This window comes from Nelusetta ayraudi, unplaced genomic scaffold, assembly GCF_046127955.1.
Source record: "Nelusetta ayraudi isolate G7.1 ecotype Tasmania unplaced genomic scaffold, CSIRO-AGI_Nayr_v1 ptg000042l, whole genome shotgun sequence".
NCBI lineage: Eukaryota > Metazoa > Chordata > Actinopteri > Tetraodontiformes > Monacanthidae > Nelusetta > Nelusetta ayraudi.
In genome coordinates, this window is record NW_027466092.1 from 8,834,616 (window position 1) to 8,855,445 (window position 20,830).

The 20,830-nt window shown below is 43.2% G+C and overlaps 1 protein-coding gene across 2 annotated transcripts; it reads left to right on the top strand.

Annotated features, from left to right (window-relative positions):
• The first annotated feature begins 4,729 nt into the window (after positions 1-4,729).
• Positions 4,730-20,803, top strand: hspa12b (heat shock protein 12B). Of its 2 annotated transcripts, none has more exons than XM_076034104.1 (15): positions 4,730-5,373; positions 6,613-6,953; positions 7,939-8,002; positions 8,422-8,504; positions 9,461-9,585; positions 9,663-9,849; positions 10,358-10,462; positions 10,574-10,690; positions 12,231-12,408; positions 16,530-16,616; positions 17,935-18,039; positions 18,146-18,404; positions 18,524-18,627; positions 19,313-19,503; positions 19,578-20,803. In XM_076034104.1, exons 3-15 carry the CDS (start codon positions 7,957-7,959, stop codon positions 20,049-20,051), a joined length of 2,061 nt encoding a protein of 686 aa, XP_075890219.1. In that variant the 5' UTR covers positions 4,730-5,373; positions 6,613-6,953; positions 7,939-7,956; the 3' UTR covers positions 20,052-20,803. The 2 variants fall into 2 exon arrangements, with proteins under 2 accessions (XP_075890219.1, XP_075890220.1); XM_076034105.1 differs by having other exon boundaries at positions 4,730-5,353.
• Positions 20,804-20,830: the final 27 nt, after the last annotated feature.

Below are 20,830 nucleotides of genomic sequence, written 5' to 3' on the forward strand. Positions count from 1 at the left end.
AGAATAAATTTATTTTTTTCTTTGCTCACACGTCGAAGGGGGGAAGCGTTTGTGTCGTGGAAACGTTAGTCCAGCTGCACACATCGCTCATTGGCTGGAATCTACGTCAGTCAAGTCCTACCCGCCACGCTTATTGGTCTAGGCGGCCTCGCGCCCCGCCCCGCCTCTCTGTTCACTTAAGTAAACAAAATATAACCCCCTTTCTCTTGTTTTCCCTTTCCGTAATCTGTGCGAACAGTTAATATTTGACAACGTGGCTCCAATAACTGTGTCCGTCCATTCTTTTGCCCAGACAAGCAAAAGGATTGTGGTTGTGAAGATTCTGCCGCCAGATTGTGATAGGATAAGAGGTTGTTGTTGTTGTTGTTTGTTTGTTTGTTTGTTTTTGAAAGTGTAACACTCTTAAGACAAGCAATAGCAATTTTAAACTGATCACCCAATTTTATTTTTAAAGAAGAGAAAATAGGGTGACAACGGACTACTTTGCACACCCGTCGGAGAAGTCATTTCTTGTGTGGTGCATATGTGTCCCTTCTTAATCGACACAAACCAATTTAAAAACCGAATTCTTGAAGGCATTATCTACGATGTTGATAGCGAACTTCTATCTGCTGCACATCAGGTCAGTGTAGCTAAACAAAGACCGTGTTGCAATGTTTGTTTACTTAAAAACACAGTTACAGAGAAAATATGAATAATGTAATCGCGACCAAACGTTGCACTCGGTCACATTTTATGAAAGTTTTGATTTGAAAAAAATTTGCAGATTTTGTTTTCACAGTACCTTCTGATGATCACTAAATTAAACACATGTATTTATCACCCACAAGCAAAGGAAAATTACCAAACACAGTTCAAGTGTGACACATTAGCAATGTGGGGGCTCCTTATCTCCTTGTAACTAAGTTGTTCTCCAGGAAGAAACTGAAAATGATTCACGTTTCAAAGGTTCACTGCTATAGTTATTTCCGCCAAATTGACTGTCTGTGCAAAATACTCAATTACGAACACTTTGTTTTGCAGTGGGACGGCACGGATGTGGTCCAGCACCCCCTCTGAACCTGAGTGCAAGAGAAGCATTCATTTATTCATTCATTCATCCTCTATACCCGCTTATTCCAATTCAGGGTCACGGGGGTCTGCTGGAGCCTATCCCAGCTGTCTTAGGGCGAAGGCAGGGTGACACCCTGGACAAGTCGCCCTGTGCAAGAGAAGCACTAGTAGAAAATGAGATGAGAGCACAATCATCATCAATCATCTGCATAAATGTTCGCATTCCATCCAGTGGAAATCATTTCCTGTCCTCGAGGGTAAATTGGAGATATGAATAGAAAAGTGTATTACCCCAAACATCCAGTGGAGGGCGACTGCAACACACACTGTCGCCTGGTATGCCTGCTTGTACCTGAACTGTTACAATGTAGTTTGTTTGTTTCAACAAGTTACTAATCGAAACAAACAGGCCCATCTTTTGACTTACAAAAGGTTTATGCATTTATTCACAGCGACTTTGAAACTTTCTTTGGGAGCTAAATGGAGAGAGAAGTTACTGCATAATGCATGCAACTTGCAGGCTGCCCCCAGCACAGAAATTAAAATTTCAACAAATTTAACATTTGTTGAACAAAACTCTCACAATGCCAGCCACCACACTGTTTGTATTTTTATTCTTTTAATATGTAAATGTCACCAAGTCCTGACTCGTTAGTTACCGCAGCATGAATACAGGACCAAATTGGTATAGCAGAAGAGGTGTGATTCTACAAAATAGTTATTTCATTAACCATTTCCAAAAATATGTATATGGAAAAATCGAGAAATATAAATACACATAAAATTGGGAACTACTTTAATAATGGGCTATACCTATACAAACAAACACAAATGTGTCGGTGGTGCTATTGTGGTAACTACATAAGAAAATTACAAAACAACGAAGTAATTATCTCAACAAAAAAAACCTAAAGGCAAGAAACACACACACACACAGACACACATTCTAGAATGTATGTCCACTGTATGTGCTAAATTATTAAAGATTGACAATTAATTTGCTAATGTTAGGCCTACATGAATACTGGGTTTTATTTATGTAATAATTATCTGATGTTGTACTGCTAAACAAAAAATAGTATGGACAACACAGCAAAGCTCTCACGATCATATCGTCCCATGTTGGGCTGCTGAGGCGGCCATCACATTCTTTGTCTCCTTCTGGGGCTTTTAAGGACGGCCGATGGACAGAAGTTGTTTTCACAGCTAAAAAGAGGTTCAGTGGCTATGAATGTAAGGTCAAAACCAATTGAAAATGCTCTGTTTGGTGCTTGGCAAGACGGATGAGTAGTTACAACTGAAAACTTTGCAATACAGCTACATGCACAAATTGCACTCATGCCAGCTATGCTCCGTTTCAGAGTTTTGAGATAAGAGTATCTTTTACTGAATTTACCACCGTTATAATTCTCATGTCATCACAGTTTATATCACTTGCCTCTCCTGTCGCGGCTCTCCCAGCTGTCCTCATGCAAAGGCAGAGAGGCTTGTTCATCACAGGGCCACATAGAAAGACAAACATCCATTTTCTCTCACATTCACACCTGCGAACAGTTTTGATTTCCCAGTTTGCCCTGTGTGTTTGTCTTCAGACTGCGGGAGGAAGCTGGAGGGCCCGCAGAGAACCCATGCAGACCCAGGGAATCCCCGGACCTCTTGTGTGTTTGCTATGACCACTGCATCCCTGTCACCCACCTTTACCATTCTACTTGATTCAACTATTAGTTAGCAGACAGGAGAGGTTCTGTCTCATTCAGCCTCTCAATTTCCCTCCTTGTTTTTACTTTTAATCTATAAATTTCATCTTCCTCTCCTGTATTTCTCTCCTTTACCTCCCCCTCTTTCATCACACAGTAGTGCAAACATCATTTCAGAGTGTGGCCTTGTTTAATGTGTGTTCACATTTGAGCACTTCTTTGTATAGTCTCCCACGGGCTTTCCTGAAGTCCTCGCTCCCCACCCTGTGCTTCACAAGAGTGGCTGTCCAAAGCCACTTATGCGCTCACGCACACACACACACACACACACACACACACACACACACACACTGGATGCAGAACACACCCTCTTGTGTGCATGAACAGGAAGTGGCACGTTAACAGGCGCACAAAGGTACAATATTTCCCCTCATATATTATGTGCAAGTGCTTGCGTGCGATTTCTTGTGAACGGCTGAAAACACTGTAACATGCAACCCACCCGTGTGTTCAGCTTTCACAAGAAGTTTGGTGCATTTGGAAATTCACTCCTGCAATGCATTTGTTCCAAGAACCCTTATGAAAACAAGGGTTCATACAGTACATGCAGATATGTTGTACTTTATCCCTCTGTAATGGTTCCCTTGTGTGTCTGCGCTTGCACACTGAGGCTCAGGGCCCCTCGCGTGCTCCGCAGACCCGCTTGAAAAATGGTGCAAAGAGTCACGGTGCACATGCATGAGTTTAATTTACAGTTGAGGTCGTTCTCAGTTAATCTCCACTTTAGGGTCTTCATTGCCGTTGCAGGGTAGTTATTACCCTTGATCAAAAGGAAAGGGAAGAATAATATTTATTCAAATGATTGAACATGAATCACTTGCATTTGAAAGGCCCAATGATAACAAAGACTGAGCAGTGCAGTTCGAACCTGAGAAAGAGCAGATGTCAAAGCGATGAGTTGACGAGCTCACTCAGAGGTCGAGATTGTTGGGCCTCACGTCACGGGAGACTTCGACTGTTTGCAGCAGCAATCGCAAGTTTGCTTGAAATGTGAACATTTCTTCAAGTTCTTCTTTTGATGGTCACAGAAAATGCTCCATGCAAATAGAGACCTTTTAGCTGAGAATTGGTTGTCGGTACAAAGACAGGTAATAAACTAAAGCGATAATTGTGGTTGCCCTTAGAAGAAAAACACAACATTTGCATTTATTGGAGTGGTTTGCACTTTGGGGAAACAATTAGCTATTTTCAAGCCTGGCAGGCTGGTTTCAAATATTGTGCTGCGACAGCTGATTGGGACAACCTTTATAATGAGCCTTTAACAGAATCAGGAAAAAAATGTTCAGAAAAAGTAGAAAAAGTAGTACTAGAAAAAGTAAAGACTTCTTCTATTTGTTCCAGCACTTGATGCTAAATTCTATCAACAGAGTTGTGAGGAACGTGAGAGGTGTTTCCTTTGTGGCTCTGCTTGAAAGAAAAAACCCTGCCGAAACAGAAGCTCCAAAGCTCACTAATTGCAAGTTCCAGACAAGCAACCTTTTGTTGATACATTCAACCCTTTCAACAATTTCGATATGTAAATAATGTAAAATAGATAGAAATGCTTTTTCTGTGTGGTTCCCTCCTCTTTTTTTTATTGGGTGAAGAGGTCTGTGCCTTTGGTAATGTTCACATGGTGGCTTGACCTTCCTGCCCAGCAATAACATAATTGGTAAATGCGAGTTTCCCTTCTGGTCAATTTATTGAGTTTTTGTTTACCCCTTTTATCATAGGTCACTTTTTAACTCCCTATTGGGCGAATCTATTTGTTTTCCTGCTATTTTAGCCTGAATTTTACGAGAAGTCGTGAATCCATTGCCACTGCTCTTTTTTGTGATATCAGAAATTTTAAAAAAAGAACTCCCTTTTTTGGTCAAAGACCCTGTTGTCATGTCACAAAATGATTACCCTTTTTAATATATCCATTTTGTGTATGATCTGTTTTTTGTTGGTATTGACCTCATCAGCTGTTAAGCACGATATTAGCATGATATTAACAGATATCAACAGCATTATATTAACCGACACATGACTTCTTGCTGCAAAGAAGTCACATGTCATCTTACTTACTAATTAATTGCTTTTCAAGGCAGTAAGTTATCACATTGGTGATAGTGCATGTGACACTATCAATCATGATGTAAATGTAAATTAGCTTCTTTTTTTTTTTCAATTCGTGAACTTGTTAAATTGTTGCTAAGTGAGTCCTTTGTGCTCCCAGGGTGGAGTTTTAATGCTGTCCGAAAGTAAAGAAAAAGGTTTTCATTCAGAGATTTTGATCTGTTTCAAGAATGTGAGGAAACACTGCGCGCATGTGTGTGTGCGCTATGGGTGTGTTTCCACTTGAGAACTTCCAGGGTCCCAGAGATGATATGGAATTCATGGGAGAAATGCTGCACGGCAGGTCCTTCCCGTCACCTGACTCTATCACTTCCTGCATTGAGTTTCCTGCATCTGGGGCTCCAAGGAGATGGTTGAAACTGCATCCAACAGGGGACTCGAGGTTGGGTCTTGGCCCACTGAGGCTCTGTGGTGAGGGACGAAACCTGGACTCGGTCACTGCGGTGGGTCCAGTGAAACAGAGGTGACCACAAAGAAACTGCCAACAGAAATTGTGAATGTGATTTGACGCTGCCAATTGTTCCTTGCAAAAACTCACAAGAGCAAATGACATGAAAAAAGAGGTTGAAAAGAAAAAACAAAAGAAAAGAAAGGTGGAAAAAAGTAGAGCACAAACAGAAAGAAAGACTTTCTGGGCCATATGGGGGCCCCTTGATCTTTCTTGGGGGGGCAGCAAAGGAGGAGATGCCAGGTAATGGCTTCCAGACCCACACGCACACACACACACACACACACACACACACACACACACACACACACACACACACCCATGTACATTTGGGCCCCGTGTCAAATGTCTAAATCGAATTAGTGTGTGTGTGTGTGTGTGTGTGTGTGTGTGTGTGTGTGTGTGTGTGTGTGTCCACAAGTGGAGGGGGTTAATGTATGCTTTCAATCACAACTCTAGTGGGGAGAAATCAGATCCCCCGCAGCAGCAGCAGCATGGTCCTTTCAGCTCACACACACACACACACTACAATACATGCACACACTCCTTGAGAGAACACAGTTACTTGGAAAGGAAAGAGTGCAGCAAGTTCGATCTCCAGCGCAAATCTGTTGTATAAATAGTGAGTTTCAGATTACGTACAAAAAGGACTTCTTTCTTTTTAACCAAAAGCTTCAAGTGTCTCTCACACCAGCAGGTCGAATTTAAAGCTCAGCTTTAAAGATACATCTTCTTTTTTTTCTTTTTTTTTCCAAATTTTGAAGCTCAAGCCTACCCTCTGTCTGGGGATAACCCTAAAAATATAGGTGTTTAAACATAATGTTCTCCCTCATTTCCGGACATAATGCAGGGAGATTACGAAATACCAAAAAGTATTTCATTTGCAAAAGTGCCGTTCAATCAATGAGAATTAAAACAAAACCCATTCTGTGGCATGTGAATGGAAGCAGAGAGGATGAAATGAGGAAGACAGGAAGAGATGATCAAACAGAGGGAGGATAGATATGGAGGAGTGGGAGGGGACAGAGAGGGCAAGATGACTTATCTGGGATCCACTGGCTGCTAAGGAACACTCCACCCTCCACGTCCAGCAGCAGCACACACTGCTGCAGCCTTCCACCGAGGTAAATCCCCCACCATTCCCCCCACCAGGCGCTGTCACAACCCTCCTCCCACTCTTGCAACTTGTGTGGATGTTTGCCCGTGTGTGTGTGTGTGTGTGTGTGTCACCACTTTTTCCCCCTGACATTCCAGTGCGGAGCAGAGAGGCACTGGACTCCGCTACGGGGAGACAGGATTTAAGATTACACCCGGAATCTCATTGGAAGAAAGCTGCAATCTTGTCAGAGCGGGACTTTTGTTGCAGCTCTTTGTCTCCATCACATCTTGCCGTGGCTTTTCTGGACCGAGATGTTACAATTCTGGGGACATCTGCCCGCATGAGGCGAAGAAACTTCCAGGAAAGCATCTCCCTGCATCCAGTCACTTTTGTAGAAACTTTGAAGAAACATCTTGCTGTTTTTTGTTTGTTGATTGAATTGTATTTTTGGTGAGGCAATAGAGGATAAGAGCAGAGAGCCACAGCAAACAAAGGGGTGAGTGAACATCTAAAGAGTAAGATACACATGATGTTAAATGTGCTTAAATTGTCTGCGGAGTTGTTCTCTTGACCATTAAGAGCCATTATTAAGTGGAACAGATTTTAAGCATTTGCAAGAAAGTCAACCATAATTTTGCAGAGTTCTGCTAAATGTCTCAAGGAGACCGCGATTGATGGTTGATGGTGCGTGGAAATGTGTTGCTCAGTCTAGTGCAGCGGCTCGAAAGGACTAGAAGTTGCTTATTCTGCAGGAACAGTAAGGGAGGAAGAAAACAGAGGAGGAAAGAGAAAATGAAGAGCCTGAGGAGGAGTTAATCATACCATGCACCTTCAGCTTAATGATGGGATGATAGAGAAACACTTTGTTTTGGTTTTAGGTGAAACTGTTGGGAAAAGAATGAAGCAAATGAAGCCAACATGTTGCAAAAGTGCTCTAAAAATGTCCCTTGCATGAACGCAAGAATGTCGAATGTGGTCTCAGTCAAACTTTTTAGGAGACACACATGCAAAAAAAAGAGACAAACGAGTAAACACATCTTTGTTCCAATTGCATCCACTTGGGTTAAAGATTATGACGCAGTGCTGCAAGACAGTACATTCACACACATGCTTTGAATTTAACAGTCTTGCAATGATGTTATGCATTTTGATTGCTGTAATCTTACGTTGGGCTCTCAGCATTTCAGTCGTCTTGGTGTAAATGGGCCAAAGTCCTTGTTCTGGCTGTGTTTATGCAGTTGGCAGCCAGTTGATAAACATGGTGGCTCAATTACCTGCTATTCTAAATTGTGTTGAAGGTTTTTAAGATCGGTCGTGGTTACATAACTTTATTTATATTTCTTGTAATTTGCATAAAATTTTACCATTTGTTTTATCTATATTTATACAACTATATCTAATTATGCATCTGACGGAAACAAACTCAATGTATTAATACGACAAGCTATGCAACATGTAAGAGTTTGCATGTTTCTCTGCAGACCCTGGCTCCAGTAAAGATGGCTGACTTGGTGCAGCCAGATCCCAACAGCCTGCAGATTCCCTGTAAGACACCGCGCAGCCTCCCACTGAAGATACCACTCACTAGATTCCAGGCACATTCCACTTGTTGCAAAGCATTCCAAATATCAACTCTCGAATCTAAAGTGCTTATAAATAGAAACCCCACTTTTGCATCTTGCTTTGAACTTTCAGTAGTCTCAGAGACCCAGTGGGCCATACTTAACGAATCATACTTGGGCTTTTGTCATTTGCTTTTTAGAAGCTGGTTGCACTTCCACTTCTAGTTTTTTGTGCTTGCTTTTTTTTTTTTTTGTTTTAACTCCTTCTGTTATTATTATTCTCCAATACCTTTGAGTATTAAGTACACATGGTATGAGCTACACCCGAGTCAAATTCCTGCTCTGCGTGAACCATATATAAAAAGCTGATTGTGACTCCGATCTGATTGTTTGTCCTGGCAGGTGATGACGCATCCGCTCCTTCTTCACCTGCCACAGCTCGGAATGATTGTAGCATCACTCCCCTCACACCTTCACCTTCACCGGTAACCTCACACACACACACACACACACACACACACACACACACACACATACATAGATACACTAGACACACCTTCTCAAGCTATTTTTTTTAATCTTTACAACTTTCTACACTGCAGATCGATACTGAAGACATCAAATATATGAGCAGGATATATGTAATTATGTTGCAAAGAAAAACAGAACTCTAAATGTGCTTTTTATGAAAGGTGGCTATTTTGAAGAATTCAAAAACAAAATGTGTTTGAGCTATTTTGCACTTTTATTGTTTCCTACATAATTCCGTGCGTGTTCAGACGTAGTTTTGATGCCTTCAGTGAGAAACTGCAATGTCAATAGTCATGACAATGCAAGAAAAGACATTAAATTCATAGGTTGTGTCCAAACCTTTGACTGGTAGTGTGTGTCTCTCCACACACACAGCTCTTCAACACTACCTGAGACCCCAGACCCACTGCCATCACTGCTATTTGAGGTCTTATGATAATGTTCAGAGTTGAAGTTGAGGGTGGATGGACAAATCGAGCAGCCTCATAAAGGCTACAATTTGTGGGGCGGAAAAGGTTTACACTTGGCTGTTATAATAAATAGAGCAGAGAGAGAGAGGGGGCGAGGAAGTAGGTGAAATACAGCTTGTCATTTCAAACACAAGCTGATGATTCAGTGCTGTTGCAACTCACAGAGACACGTTGCCTAAACACAAGCGGCAGCAGTTTAAATCAAAACCTTTGCAATTTTTTCCAACAGAAAACACTGTGAGAAACTGCTGCCAGTGAAGTAAAGCTTTAGGTGGATGCATTTTTTAAAGCAAAGACAGAGGAATATTAGATGACATTTAACTTTAACATTAAAACAAGAGAATCAAAGTTAATGTCTTGTAAGTTGGATTTGATTTATGATTTATGTATGTATGATTTTTATTTTTTTCCCTTGTTGTTTCCTCGTCCTGCTCTGTCAGAGGGTGGAGGTCAGACCCAGGATGGCCTGTCCCTTCTCTGTGGTTGTGGCAATAGACTTTGGGACAACCTCTAGCGGCTACGCATTCAGCTTCACACACGACTCGGAGGCCATACACATGATGAAGTAAGAGTCATCCGCTCCCCCAAGGCTACTTTTTCACAATCCCCGCACATGAACACTGCTTTGTCTCACTGGTGCAGGCGCTGGGAGGGTGGCGACCCAGGAGTGGCCAATCAGAAGAGCCCCACATGTCTCCTGCTGACTCCCGAGCTGCGCTTCCACAGCTTTGGGTTCGCAGCCCGGGACTTCTACCACGACCTGGACCCTGAGGAGGCCCGGCACTGGCTTTACTTCGACAAGTTCAAGATGAAGATCCACAGCACCAGTGTAAGACAAAAGAAAAGAAGTCAAGTTAAATATGTATTTAGATTAATAACATCCAACCAACTATTATATCCAAAAACAAAAAGATCGCCAGAAAACAGCAAATTTAGCCCTCTGTTTGCAGCCTCCTGCCAAAATACTTGGTCTCAGCTTCTTGCTAAAAATTACTTTCCCGTCCATTTGTGTAGAAGTAGGCCAGGGCTGACTGTGGGTGTCGACACTACCGTTGGAGATGTATTAATTATTTATATTGAAAAGTGGAGTGAGTTAGTGAGTTTACTGACAGACTAAATATATACAGAATATTATTACACTACAATCATTACATGGTTACACAATGAAAAACATTATGAAACATGTTAGTTTTCCATAACACAGGACTTTAAAAGGGCTGCTATTGTCAGAATTATGATGATGATGATGATGATGATTATTATTATTATTATTATTATTATTATTATTATTATTATACTATATATGTAAATGCATTGTTATACTGTGTTTGCTGCAGGACCTCACCATGGAGACAGAGCTGGAGGCAGTCAACGGCCGAAGAGTCAGAGCCATCGAGGTGTTCGCACATGCACTTCGCTTTTTCAGAGAACATGCATTAAAGGTACAGCTGACAGCTCGCAGGGTTTGACTCCTCCAGTATGTATGGTGGGCAGATATTTAGCAGGGGAAACAGTCTTTTATCTTAAGTGCATTTTCTTCCACTCCATGCCAGGAAGTGAAGGATCTTTCATCCACGGTGTTGGAAGGAGAGGAGATCCGATGGGTGATCACCGTCCCAGCGGTGTGGAGACAACCAGCCAAGCAGTTCATGAGAGAGGCAGCGTGCCTGGTAGGATGACACGCAGCGAAACCCATTTCCAGTCTTGCCTTTTAGAAATCCAGATTTGCACTGATGACTGTCGCTGTTGTTAAAAGCATTATTATCAAAATGTTTAGCGTTAATGGATGTGACGGCCGCACATGCGTTGGTGTGACAGAGAGAGAGAGAGGCCACGCAAAGAGCTGTTTCAGTTGGGCATCATTTCATTTCCTCTTTCTATCTCTCTCTGCATCACACACACACACACACACACACAGGTTCAATGCTACACCTTTGCCTCTATTCTCCCACTATATCTTCCTGACTTGAAGGAAGTGTGCGTACACAAATAGGAATGCAGGGGCGTCGTATCACTGAACGCATCAATGAGAATGGACTAACCCGGGTGTGTGTGTGTGTGTGTGTGTGTGTGTGTGTGTGTGTGTGTGTGTGTGGCTGTACGTGAGTCCGAGCAAATTGTTGAATATTTCAAATTAAAAGTAAATGGGAAAAAACAATCCACCCTTTTACTCTGAATGCCGTCCTCTTCACTTCCTGTCCAACGTGATCGTTTCTCAGACGCTCGCGCACACAGCGATGACGTTATCTCCCCCATCTGCCCTTCACTCGCCGGCCGACATACATAAATAGTCAAATGCATGCACACTTTCACATGTATGTGCAACACACCCTGCACCAGCTCCCAGCTTTAGGCCGTCAGGGTGTGTGTGCTTCCTGCTGGCGATGATGTCATCGCCAGCGAACAATGAGGGAGACCGGCGTACAAACACAGGAAGTGGTGTCCAGACCGCCGCCCTGCAGACACACACACACACACTCACATTTCTCCAGTCACTCAACTTGGCTATACAGTATATGTAAAGGCTGATGCTTATATAACCTCCCTGTGATCCAAAGTGAACTCGGCTGGGTTGGAACCCAGAAACTGCTTTTGACGACGTGCAACTCCTCTCAAACTCATTTTTCTGTCTTGAACGTCAATGAGGTCAAAGACTATCAAAAAAGTTTGGTGAAACTCTGTGACATACTGCAGCTCAGTGGTTTCATGTGTCCAGTGCCAGAGGGGCCAGTGCAGGAGCAGATAGATGGAGTGTTTTGGTGACCCACCTCATTAGATAAAAAATATATATATATATATCATGGGCATATACAATACGTGGTTTAATGTCAATTGAAATTGAACAAAAGCAAAGTTCTAACAACATATCTTACTCTGAAGCCACACGGTATTCAGCTCTTCATTGAAATGACTCTCAAAACTCTGAAAAAATTGGTATCAATTTCTTCAAGTTGAGCAGACCAGATTAGACAGTTTAACAGGCCGCATATGGATCCTGGGGTGTGGTTTGCCCATGCCTGGTCCAGTGGCTCTGATGTCAGAAAGGCCTTGATGTAATTCTGATATGTGCCACTTAAAAATTAGAGACAGATAGTTGATTGTATGGCCTTTCATTCAAAGGATCTCAAAGAATCAGAGAAGGTCCCATCTGGCGTTAGGGTTTAATCAATGCAAGATAGACATGATTTCCCTGCCCCTGTCTCTCTTAAGGCTGGTCTGGTGCCTCCCGACTGTCCTGAGCAGCTGCTCATCGCCCTGGAACCTGAGGCCGCCTCCATTTACTGCCGAAAGCTCCGCCTCCACCAGGTGATGGATCTGAGCCTGCAGCCAATCACCAACGGCCTGGATGCGGACGGGTCTCGCCCGTTCGACTCCAGCTTCAGACAAGGTAAAAAAGAAAAGAAAAGAGAGAGTGAGCGGCCTCTCGTCTCCCTGCCTGTGGGTGTCTTGTTTTCCACTTTATCATTAGGATGAAACCGCACTGTGTTCCTGGAAATGTTGTGGGCTTCATTCACTTGGGGATTGTGGTTTCTTTGCAGAGGGAGAAGTGTGGATATGTGTGTTTGTGTGTTTTGGTTACAATGGAGAGCAGCGAGGGCGAAGATCTGGCTCCAGATACGCTTGTGGTTTTGCCTCATGACTTTGCAGTTATGCGTAAATGAGTGTGTAGGGGGGCTCCGTTGTTACATATTCCTCATGTTCTTCATAAAACTGACAAACTACCTTTAAAAAGAGCTTTGCATTTATTACTTTTATGGTTCACACCATGGCAATACATTGTGCATCATCTTCAAAGCTCATTTTACACACAAGGGCTTATTTACAACAAGCACAACAGGAGGCCACTGGCTTTTACGAGATAAATCCTTATTACAGAGCAAGAGAAGCCGAGTTACGCAAGATCTGCTTCTTTGGTGAAAGTTAAGACAATTACGGCACTTTTTATAAGCTAGGGTCTTGCTTTAAGAGTTGGCTTTTAATATTTAAGTGCAGCAGAAATTCTATCCAATATTGTAAAACAATTAGTACAATGTTGCCCTGCGATGAACTGGCAACTTGTCCAGTGTGTAACCCTGCTTTTGCCCTGTGACAGCTGGGATAGGCTCCAGCAGAAACCTGCAGCCCTGAGTGCAGGACAAAGCAGGCGTTAGAAATCATTGGACGGATGGACGGACGGATGGATAGAACAATGTTTTTTCTATTTGTGCTGTTAATACACGGCTCTGAATTTGCACAGCCTCGAACACACAGTATTTCTGAGATATTTTTTTCTGCCCTTCTGAATGACCAAACAAGCTTAAAGCTGAGGTTAAAGCCTTAACCTTTGTATTTCGAGATGCATTGTAAAGTCATCTATATTGTACAATATTCAAAAGATATACAACAAATCTGCCTTCATGAAATACTAAAATACTTTCTTAAACTAATAATGTAATATGTGTAAAAGGGGGGAAAAAAAATAAATGCACAGAATCAAAGAGGCCGTACAAATAGTTCCATTAACGTTTGAAGCGAAGCGAAATGTCTTCAGCAAAGAGGAGCAAGGGAACAAAGACTTGCTTGAGGCAGGGCAAACAGGATCAACGCATAATTCAGCCAACAAACATGCAGGCCCACTTATACATATCCAGTCTGTGGCATATGAACACAAAGAGCGTTCACATTTCACACACACACACACACACACACACACACACACACACACACACACACACCAAACACAGGATATTGTAATTGGAACAAGGTGCAGTGAGACTATGATCTCACCCCTCCTGGCTTGTCATTCTCCTTCTTTCTCATTCACATTCATTTTTCTTTCTCCCCTCCAGTCTATCCACTTTGCTTCCTCTCTGACTTTCTGCAACCAGGCTGTACACGATGCGACGACCCTGCAATCGACAACACAACGGCCGCACAAAATGAATACCAAATACGTGTCATTTGCACACGTACACATGCAACGCACTTGACTTTGCGTTTGTTGTGCTCGCCAGCATCTGGACTATCTTTTTATACTATCTTTAGCCGTTCCTGCGCCTCATTTCATTGCCAAAGATAGCCTTGCAGAGAGCCATTAACACACGCACGCACGCACGCACGCACGCACACACACACACACACACACACACACACACACACACACACTGACGCACACGCGTTTTCTTTCTGTTTGAAATAGCTGCAAATGGTTTCCAGACTTGTGTTTCATTCATCATCCATATGCACACGCTCGCACAGACATACATAACCTTGTGCGTCAGGCACAACCTCAAACTACTAACTATCTCCAAGGCAAATGAGCTCTTTGTATCTCATAACGTATTTGATCCATCTTTTCTTCTTTCTTTCTTTCTTTTTCTGTCTTTCTTCCTTTCTTTATTTTTCTTTCTTTCTTTCTTTCTTTCTTTCTTTCTTTCTTTCTTTCTTTCTTTGTGCTCCTATTCAATTACATGCAGCCTGCAGTGCCCACTGGGTTTTGAGGGAATCTAAAAGGAAAACTTACACAATGACCTAAAAATACAACTTTTTTACGAAGGGCTCATGTAAAACCTTCTCTTTTTCACCTCTTCATCCTTTGATGTCTTTTCCCGCCAAATCTTATTGAGCCACCTACATGTTTAGAATGTTCTGTCAAACTCATGCTGGCTGTCAAGTAATTGAAACTTTTCTTGCCAGTGTTTAAGAGCAGCCTGTTTCACTTGGCTTCCGTCCACCCTCTTCACCAGCCAGTCATGCTCATTACTCGTCGAGAATGTAAAAAAAAAAACTCAGGGTGTTAGTCCCTCCCAGCAAATTGCTCCTGTCATGCAAAAACATTGTGGCGGAGTTTGATATGTTTGCTTTTTGTTTCTTGTTTCACTGAGACTCACTAACCTCGCATATCTCTCACCACTGTGTCTCCCTCACTTATGTCTTGACCTCATGCATTGAGAAACCTGCCCAGAATTCACCATGTGTGACATAAATGCAAAACATAAACAGTCATTACATCCAAAACTGGAATGTTTAAGTGTTTCAATGGCAAATTTGAATCCAAGTGAAGAGTCAGACCCTGCAGAGTGTTTATACAGAGTGTAGAAACCAGTTCGAGGTGGTGAAATGTGCTGGTGACCCCTGTGGTCCCGAGCTGGAGTCACTATTATTTACTTTTTTTCATTCTCTCTGAATAAAAACTCGCTATGCTCAAGCATTTGAAAGTTTTTCACTTTAAAGATCAATCTTTCTTTCTGGTTATTCCTTTAATGGATTTGTGCAAAGTTTTGCTATATATTAATCCTTTAAACAACTACAAAATGTAAAAGCTAAAAGTCAGAGGTGAGGTAATCGTCACAATCTCACTGACTGGAAGTCCATGTTCCCATTAAATGTACCCAAACGTCAATTTACTGCATGAGTTATGTGCCAGAATTATTGCCTTGCACAGCTATTCTTAACAAGTGGGCCGGTCTCCAAGAACCTCAGTGGGCCCCAGGGGCAGGCCTGGACTCCCTTTTCACTCTAAATGCATTTCCTGGTCATTTATAAAAAAAGCTAGTTCTTTTCATACCCCATGTTCATAAAGTAACAAATGCTTTTAAGTGAAAGTTTGATTAAAAGGGAATATTAGTCGCAGTAAGTAATGAACATAAAGGCCCATCAACGAACACATGTTGTTGCAGTTAACTGAAAGAAATAAAGATGTTGGGAATTGAACGGGGGATATCATGTGTACACAGAACAATGAACACTCTCCTCAAACGGACGATATCCTTGTTTCTCAGTTTCTCTGTATAATGTACAGAGCAGCATCAGAAGCTAGTCTTGGTCATCCTAACAGTTTGCCAGGCCGTAAACTGTAATCATACAATCACGTGTGGTGATTTGCTTTTTCTCTGTTTTTTCTTTCTTTTTTGTTACAGAAAAAGCAGATTATAACTCTTTCGTTCGCTCACTTTTAAGCCACCAGTAGGCAAGATGTATTCTTGGAGAACCAGTCATGCCTTCCCTCCAGCCAGATACCTTGTGAATGGATTCTCCTCATTTCACCTTTAAATAACCTTGAAGCCATTTCCCAAAAATTTGATTTCTATTACAAAAGTTAATAGCATCTTTATCAACATTTAGAGTTATTATGAATCTATTATTCATCACACTCCAGTAGAACCGTCCACCATTACAAATAAAATAAACCATTTTGCTGACTGTTTACTACCCTAAAAAAAAAATCATTGCTTAAACTTTGTTTTTGACTTTTGTTTAGTCATGATGACATAAAACTAAATAATGTAGTTAAGATGCTCCAACAACCTCATGTTTTACTCACTCTTACATGGACGACTATCGATTTAGCTTCTTTTTCTTTTGTAAATAGTCCAACTTTTTGCTATTTGAACACACTGACTGGAGGACATGTGAACAATCTAAACATATTTTTCAGCTTACATCACTTTAAGAACTGCATGTTGAAAAGAGATCATAGTTGCAGATCAACTGTGTATGTGTGTGTAAAAATGTGTGTGTTTATTGCAGCAAGGGAGCAGCTGAGGCGATCCAGACACAGCAGGACCTTCCTGGTGGAGAGTGGAACTGGAGAGCTGTGGTCCGAGCTGCAGACGGGTGAGGACCAGTGTGTGTGTGTGTGTGTGTGTGTGTGTGTGTGTGTGTATGTGTGTGTGTGCGTGGACCGACAGACCCCACATGTGGATGATATTGATGATTTTGACTTTTTAACCCCAGTGTGAGACTCCAGAGCCACACTCACCTTCTTCCTACCGACACTCACATCTCAGACTATTTTCCCTGCTGCACAACGTCGCCTCCTTCCACATTCCTCTCCTGCTGCTTTGCAGTTTCTGCCTGTTATCCGCAAAATTAATTATTGATGGTTAGTCTGTTGCATGGAAGGCTGCAGGCTTTTATTCTCAAGTGACGCCTAAGGTTTGAAGCATCATGTTTTATTTCGAAGGCCAGATCAGAAGGATTAAAAAGACATTTTTGCATGAAAAGTCACAGTGTAGAAACACGTTTATGAAGCGTCAGCCTTCAGTTATTGACTTGACTTACAGAAGCACCAGGGACAACTTTATACCTGTGCCACGTTTCGCCACATTGGATGAAAACACACACAAGTCCTCAGTCTTTTACGCAGCCCATTTCTCTCCGTTGAGCCATGACAACAACCTAAGGAGCCACGTGCCCCCGCTGACCTTCACAACCCCCCTTCCTGGCCCAAACAGGAAGGACCCAACCCATGGGACTCTTTGCCGCTTACACCGTAGCCCACATAAACCAAAGCAGCGGAGGCCATTCATCTCAATGAGAGAAACCTTGTGTAATGCCCTGGCATTGCAATACAGCCACTCATTTCCTCTGCTCTTTAACTCATGTATTATTATTTTTGCTTTTTCATTCACCCAGGCCTGCACTCAGGGTGCAGTCATGTGAACCCTCGGCTCCGGTGTATCTTTGAAAATATCATGGGCACACACGTAAACACACACTCACAATCGGGACGGAGCCATCGCAGATGCCTGAGAGTTGTTTATATTTCAGAGGGTTAATGCACACATGTGCACATGCACACACACACACACACGCGCGACGGAGACATTCCCTAACACTGAAGACACACTTATCCACAATTTACTCCCAAAAAATCCTAAAGAACATCAGGAGATGAGGGAAACTGTGTTTGTGCCAAGTCAAATATTTCCTGTTAGCGACAGCCTTGATAAGCTGGTGATGTGTGTGTGTGTGTGTGTGTGTGTGTGTGTGTGTGTGTGTGTGTGTGTGTGCGCAGTTTCAAACCAACCAGTCTATATTTTTTTAAAAAAGCAAGACATCTCTTAACCTCCATATGGAATATAAATGAATCACTTATAATAATTTCCTACATTTTATTCATGGGGTTTTCTTATGTGCTGTGATTGGGCAGGTGACAAGTACATAGTTGCAGACTGCGGCGGAGGAACAGTTGACCTGACGGTCCATCAGATCGAGCAGCCACAGGGAACACTGAAAGAGCTCTACAAGGCATCGGGTACACACACATTCACAAACTGCTTTAAAAGAACTAAAAAAACAAAACAAAAACAGCTTCATTTCCAAGCCGCTTCTTCTGCCTTCTTCTGCCCGTGGTCTTCCAGGAGGTCCCTACGGCGCCGTGGGCGTTGACCTGGCCTTTGAAACCATGCTGTGCCAGATCTTCGGCGAGGACTTTATCCAGAGCTTCAAGGCCAAGCGGCCAGCAGCGTGGGTGGACCTCACCATCGCGTTTGAGGCCAGGAAGCGGACGGCGGCGCCAGGCAGGGCCAACGCCCTCAACATCTCCCTGCCCTTCTCCTTCATCGACTACTACAAGAGACACAGGGGCCAGAGCGTGGAGGCCGCCCTCAGGAGGAGCAAGTCAGTGTGTGTGCGCGTGTGTGTGTGTGTGTGTGTGATGCGATCAGAGATGCACTCTATCTAACTATAAACTCCCCTCTTTGTGTGTGTGTGTGTGTGTGTGTGTGCGTGCGTGCCAGTATGAACATCGTGAAGTGGTCCTCCCAGGGGATGCTGCGGCTGACACAGGAAGCCATGAACGAGCTCTTCCAGCCCACCATCGCTAATATTGTCAAACACATTGGTGAGGGGGAAAAAAAAACGCACGCACACACATTCACCTTCAACACTTCACCAGCGTAAGGTACACACCATAACACACATATGGACAGCGGACGCACTAATTGGTTCAATAACAGCTGGAGTTTTGAGCCAGTCTTTAAGAGTTGATGGGTATTAAAAAAACCTTCTCAGAACCCTGTTTTTTATTCTGGTCTAGGTGACAGCAAAGTTGTTGACTGAGAGTGCGATTTCATTCATTCAATTCATGAGATGTGTGATTTTGCATGCACATATTCAAAACAGGAGCAAGCAAAATAAAGAAAAGCATGGGTTTTTTGTTTTTGTATTTTTTTATTTCTGGTGTTTAGCGGGGGGAAGGGTTGCTTCAAACAGCCCTGATCTGTTGTTTAGAGGCCCAACTCACACTGGATAAGGTTAGCATGTACTTTCCATTGTTTTTTGAAAAATGAATAATCCTTCTCTCTAGCTCAATTTGGTTCTTTACAAACTCTCTAAATATGCGCAGGCCACCGTAGTTCACTGGCAAACTCAGGAGGGGGAGGGGGAGTGAAAGACGCTGCAATCTGAAATATGATTGAACCTGATGTCGCTGTTTCTTCTTCGAACTCTCCAAATATTACACACTCAACCTGTAAGCTACAGTATATTATTCGTGAAACTCATCTCTCTCTCTTCCCTCTTGGCAGAGGAATTGATGGTGAAGCCAGAGGTGCGAGGCGTGCGCTTTCTCTTCCTCGTTGGTGGTTTTGCAGAGTCCCCCATGCTGCAGAAGGTGGTGCAGAGGTCCCTGGGCCGCAAATGTCGCATCATCATCCCCCACAACGTTGGCCTGACCATACTGAAGGGGGCGGTGCTCTTCGGGCTGGACCCCACCGTGGTGAGTGCTCTTGGGGCTTCCCGCTGAGCGACGCGGTCGTTGTCGTGATCTGACGGGAGGTTTCTTTGTCGCAGGTCCGAGTGCGTCGATGCCCGTTGACCTATGGCGTAGGCGTCCTGAACCGGTTCTTGGAGGGGCGCCACCCGCGTGACAAGCTCCTGGTGAAGGACGGCCGGGAGTGGTGCACCGACATCCTCGACCGCTTTGTCTCCGTCGACCAGTCGGTGGCGCTGGGCGAGGTGGTGAGGCGCAGCTACACGCCGGCCCGTCTGGGCCAGAGGAAGATCATCATCAACATTTACTGCAGCACCACGGACGACGTGACCTACATCACAGACGCCGGCGTGAGGAAGTGCGGCACGATCACCCTGGACCTGCCCGAACCGTTGCCCCTGCCCGGGGCAGTGGGTGGGGCCGGGGGCGGGGCTCCAGAGAGAAGAGAGATCAGGGCGACCATGCAGTTTGGAGACACCGAGATCAAAGTCACAGCCGTGGACATCATGTCTAATCGCTCCGTCCGGGCGTCCATAGACTTCCTGTCCAACTGAGGAGGAGCAGGAAGTGATGGTGGGGATTGAACAACAGGCCTTGAACGATCCTGGGAATGATAACGTTTGAGCGAAGCGGTACTTTGGGAGTGGGCAAAAACATCTTGATTTTCTTTTCAAGAGCAGGAAGGGATTCGGACTCACAACTTTGGAATTATTTTGTGAAAGCTCGCAGAAACTGCAGCCAAAAATTCATATATCTGTTGCAACAATGGACACCTTACAATAATTTAATCCATCCAAGAACTATTTTAACTTTGTTACCTAAAACTTTCATATGGCATTATACTACCTAGAGTAGAACTTATTTAACTTGATCTGAATGAGGGTTTTGCTTTCTCAAAATTTATAGCAGGTATATGGCAACATTACTATCTGAATTGACTTTAACCACGCTAGGATTCCTCTACAGGGTTTTAAAAGTGCCTCACCTAGTGGTCAATAGGTAGACCTACAAGCTGAATATCTTGGTGCCACTCCGGGTGCAACGGTTCAAAGCTAAATCTGAAACCAGTTGCTTTATTTGCAACTCACTCTCCACAAACCAAGCCTTCATATTCAAAGGGTTTAACTCTTGACTTATACAAGCGGATTCCCTTCAAGTCTGTGTAGTTTTTAAATGTGCAGTTTGCACAATGGTGTAACAAAGTTTGTATCCACTACTTCTGTCATTAATGTGCATATTGTGCATATAACAGAGCAGAATAAAAGTTTGTTCTATTTTTCAACAATAAAACATTTTCTATTTTTGAGTATGGAGTCAATTTTTGTGCACTGAC

Excerpts from the sequence above, each read along its gene's own strand:
- hspa12b (XM_076034104.1), top strand. The coding sequence starts at position 7,957 with ATGGCTGACTTGGTGCAGCCAGATCCCAACAGCCTGCAGATTCCCT. Across the intron at positions 8,505-9,460 it reads TCACACCTTCACCTTCACCG|AGGGTGGAGGTCAGACCCAG; the intron begins GTAACCTCACAC and ends CTGCTCTGTCAG. Across the intron at positions 10,691-12,230 it reads TGAGAGAGGCAGCGTGCCTG|GCTGGTCTGGTGCCTCCCGA; the intron begins GTAGGATGACAC and ends GTCTCTCTTAAG.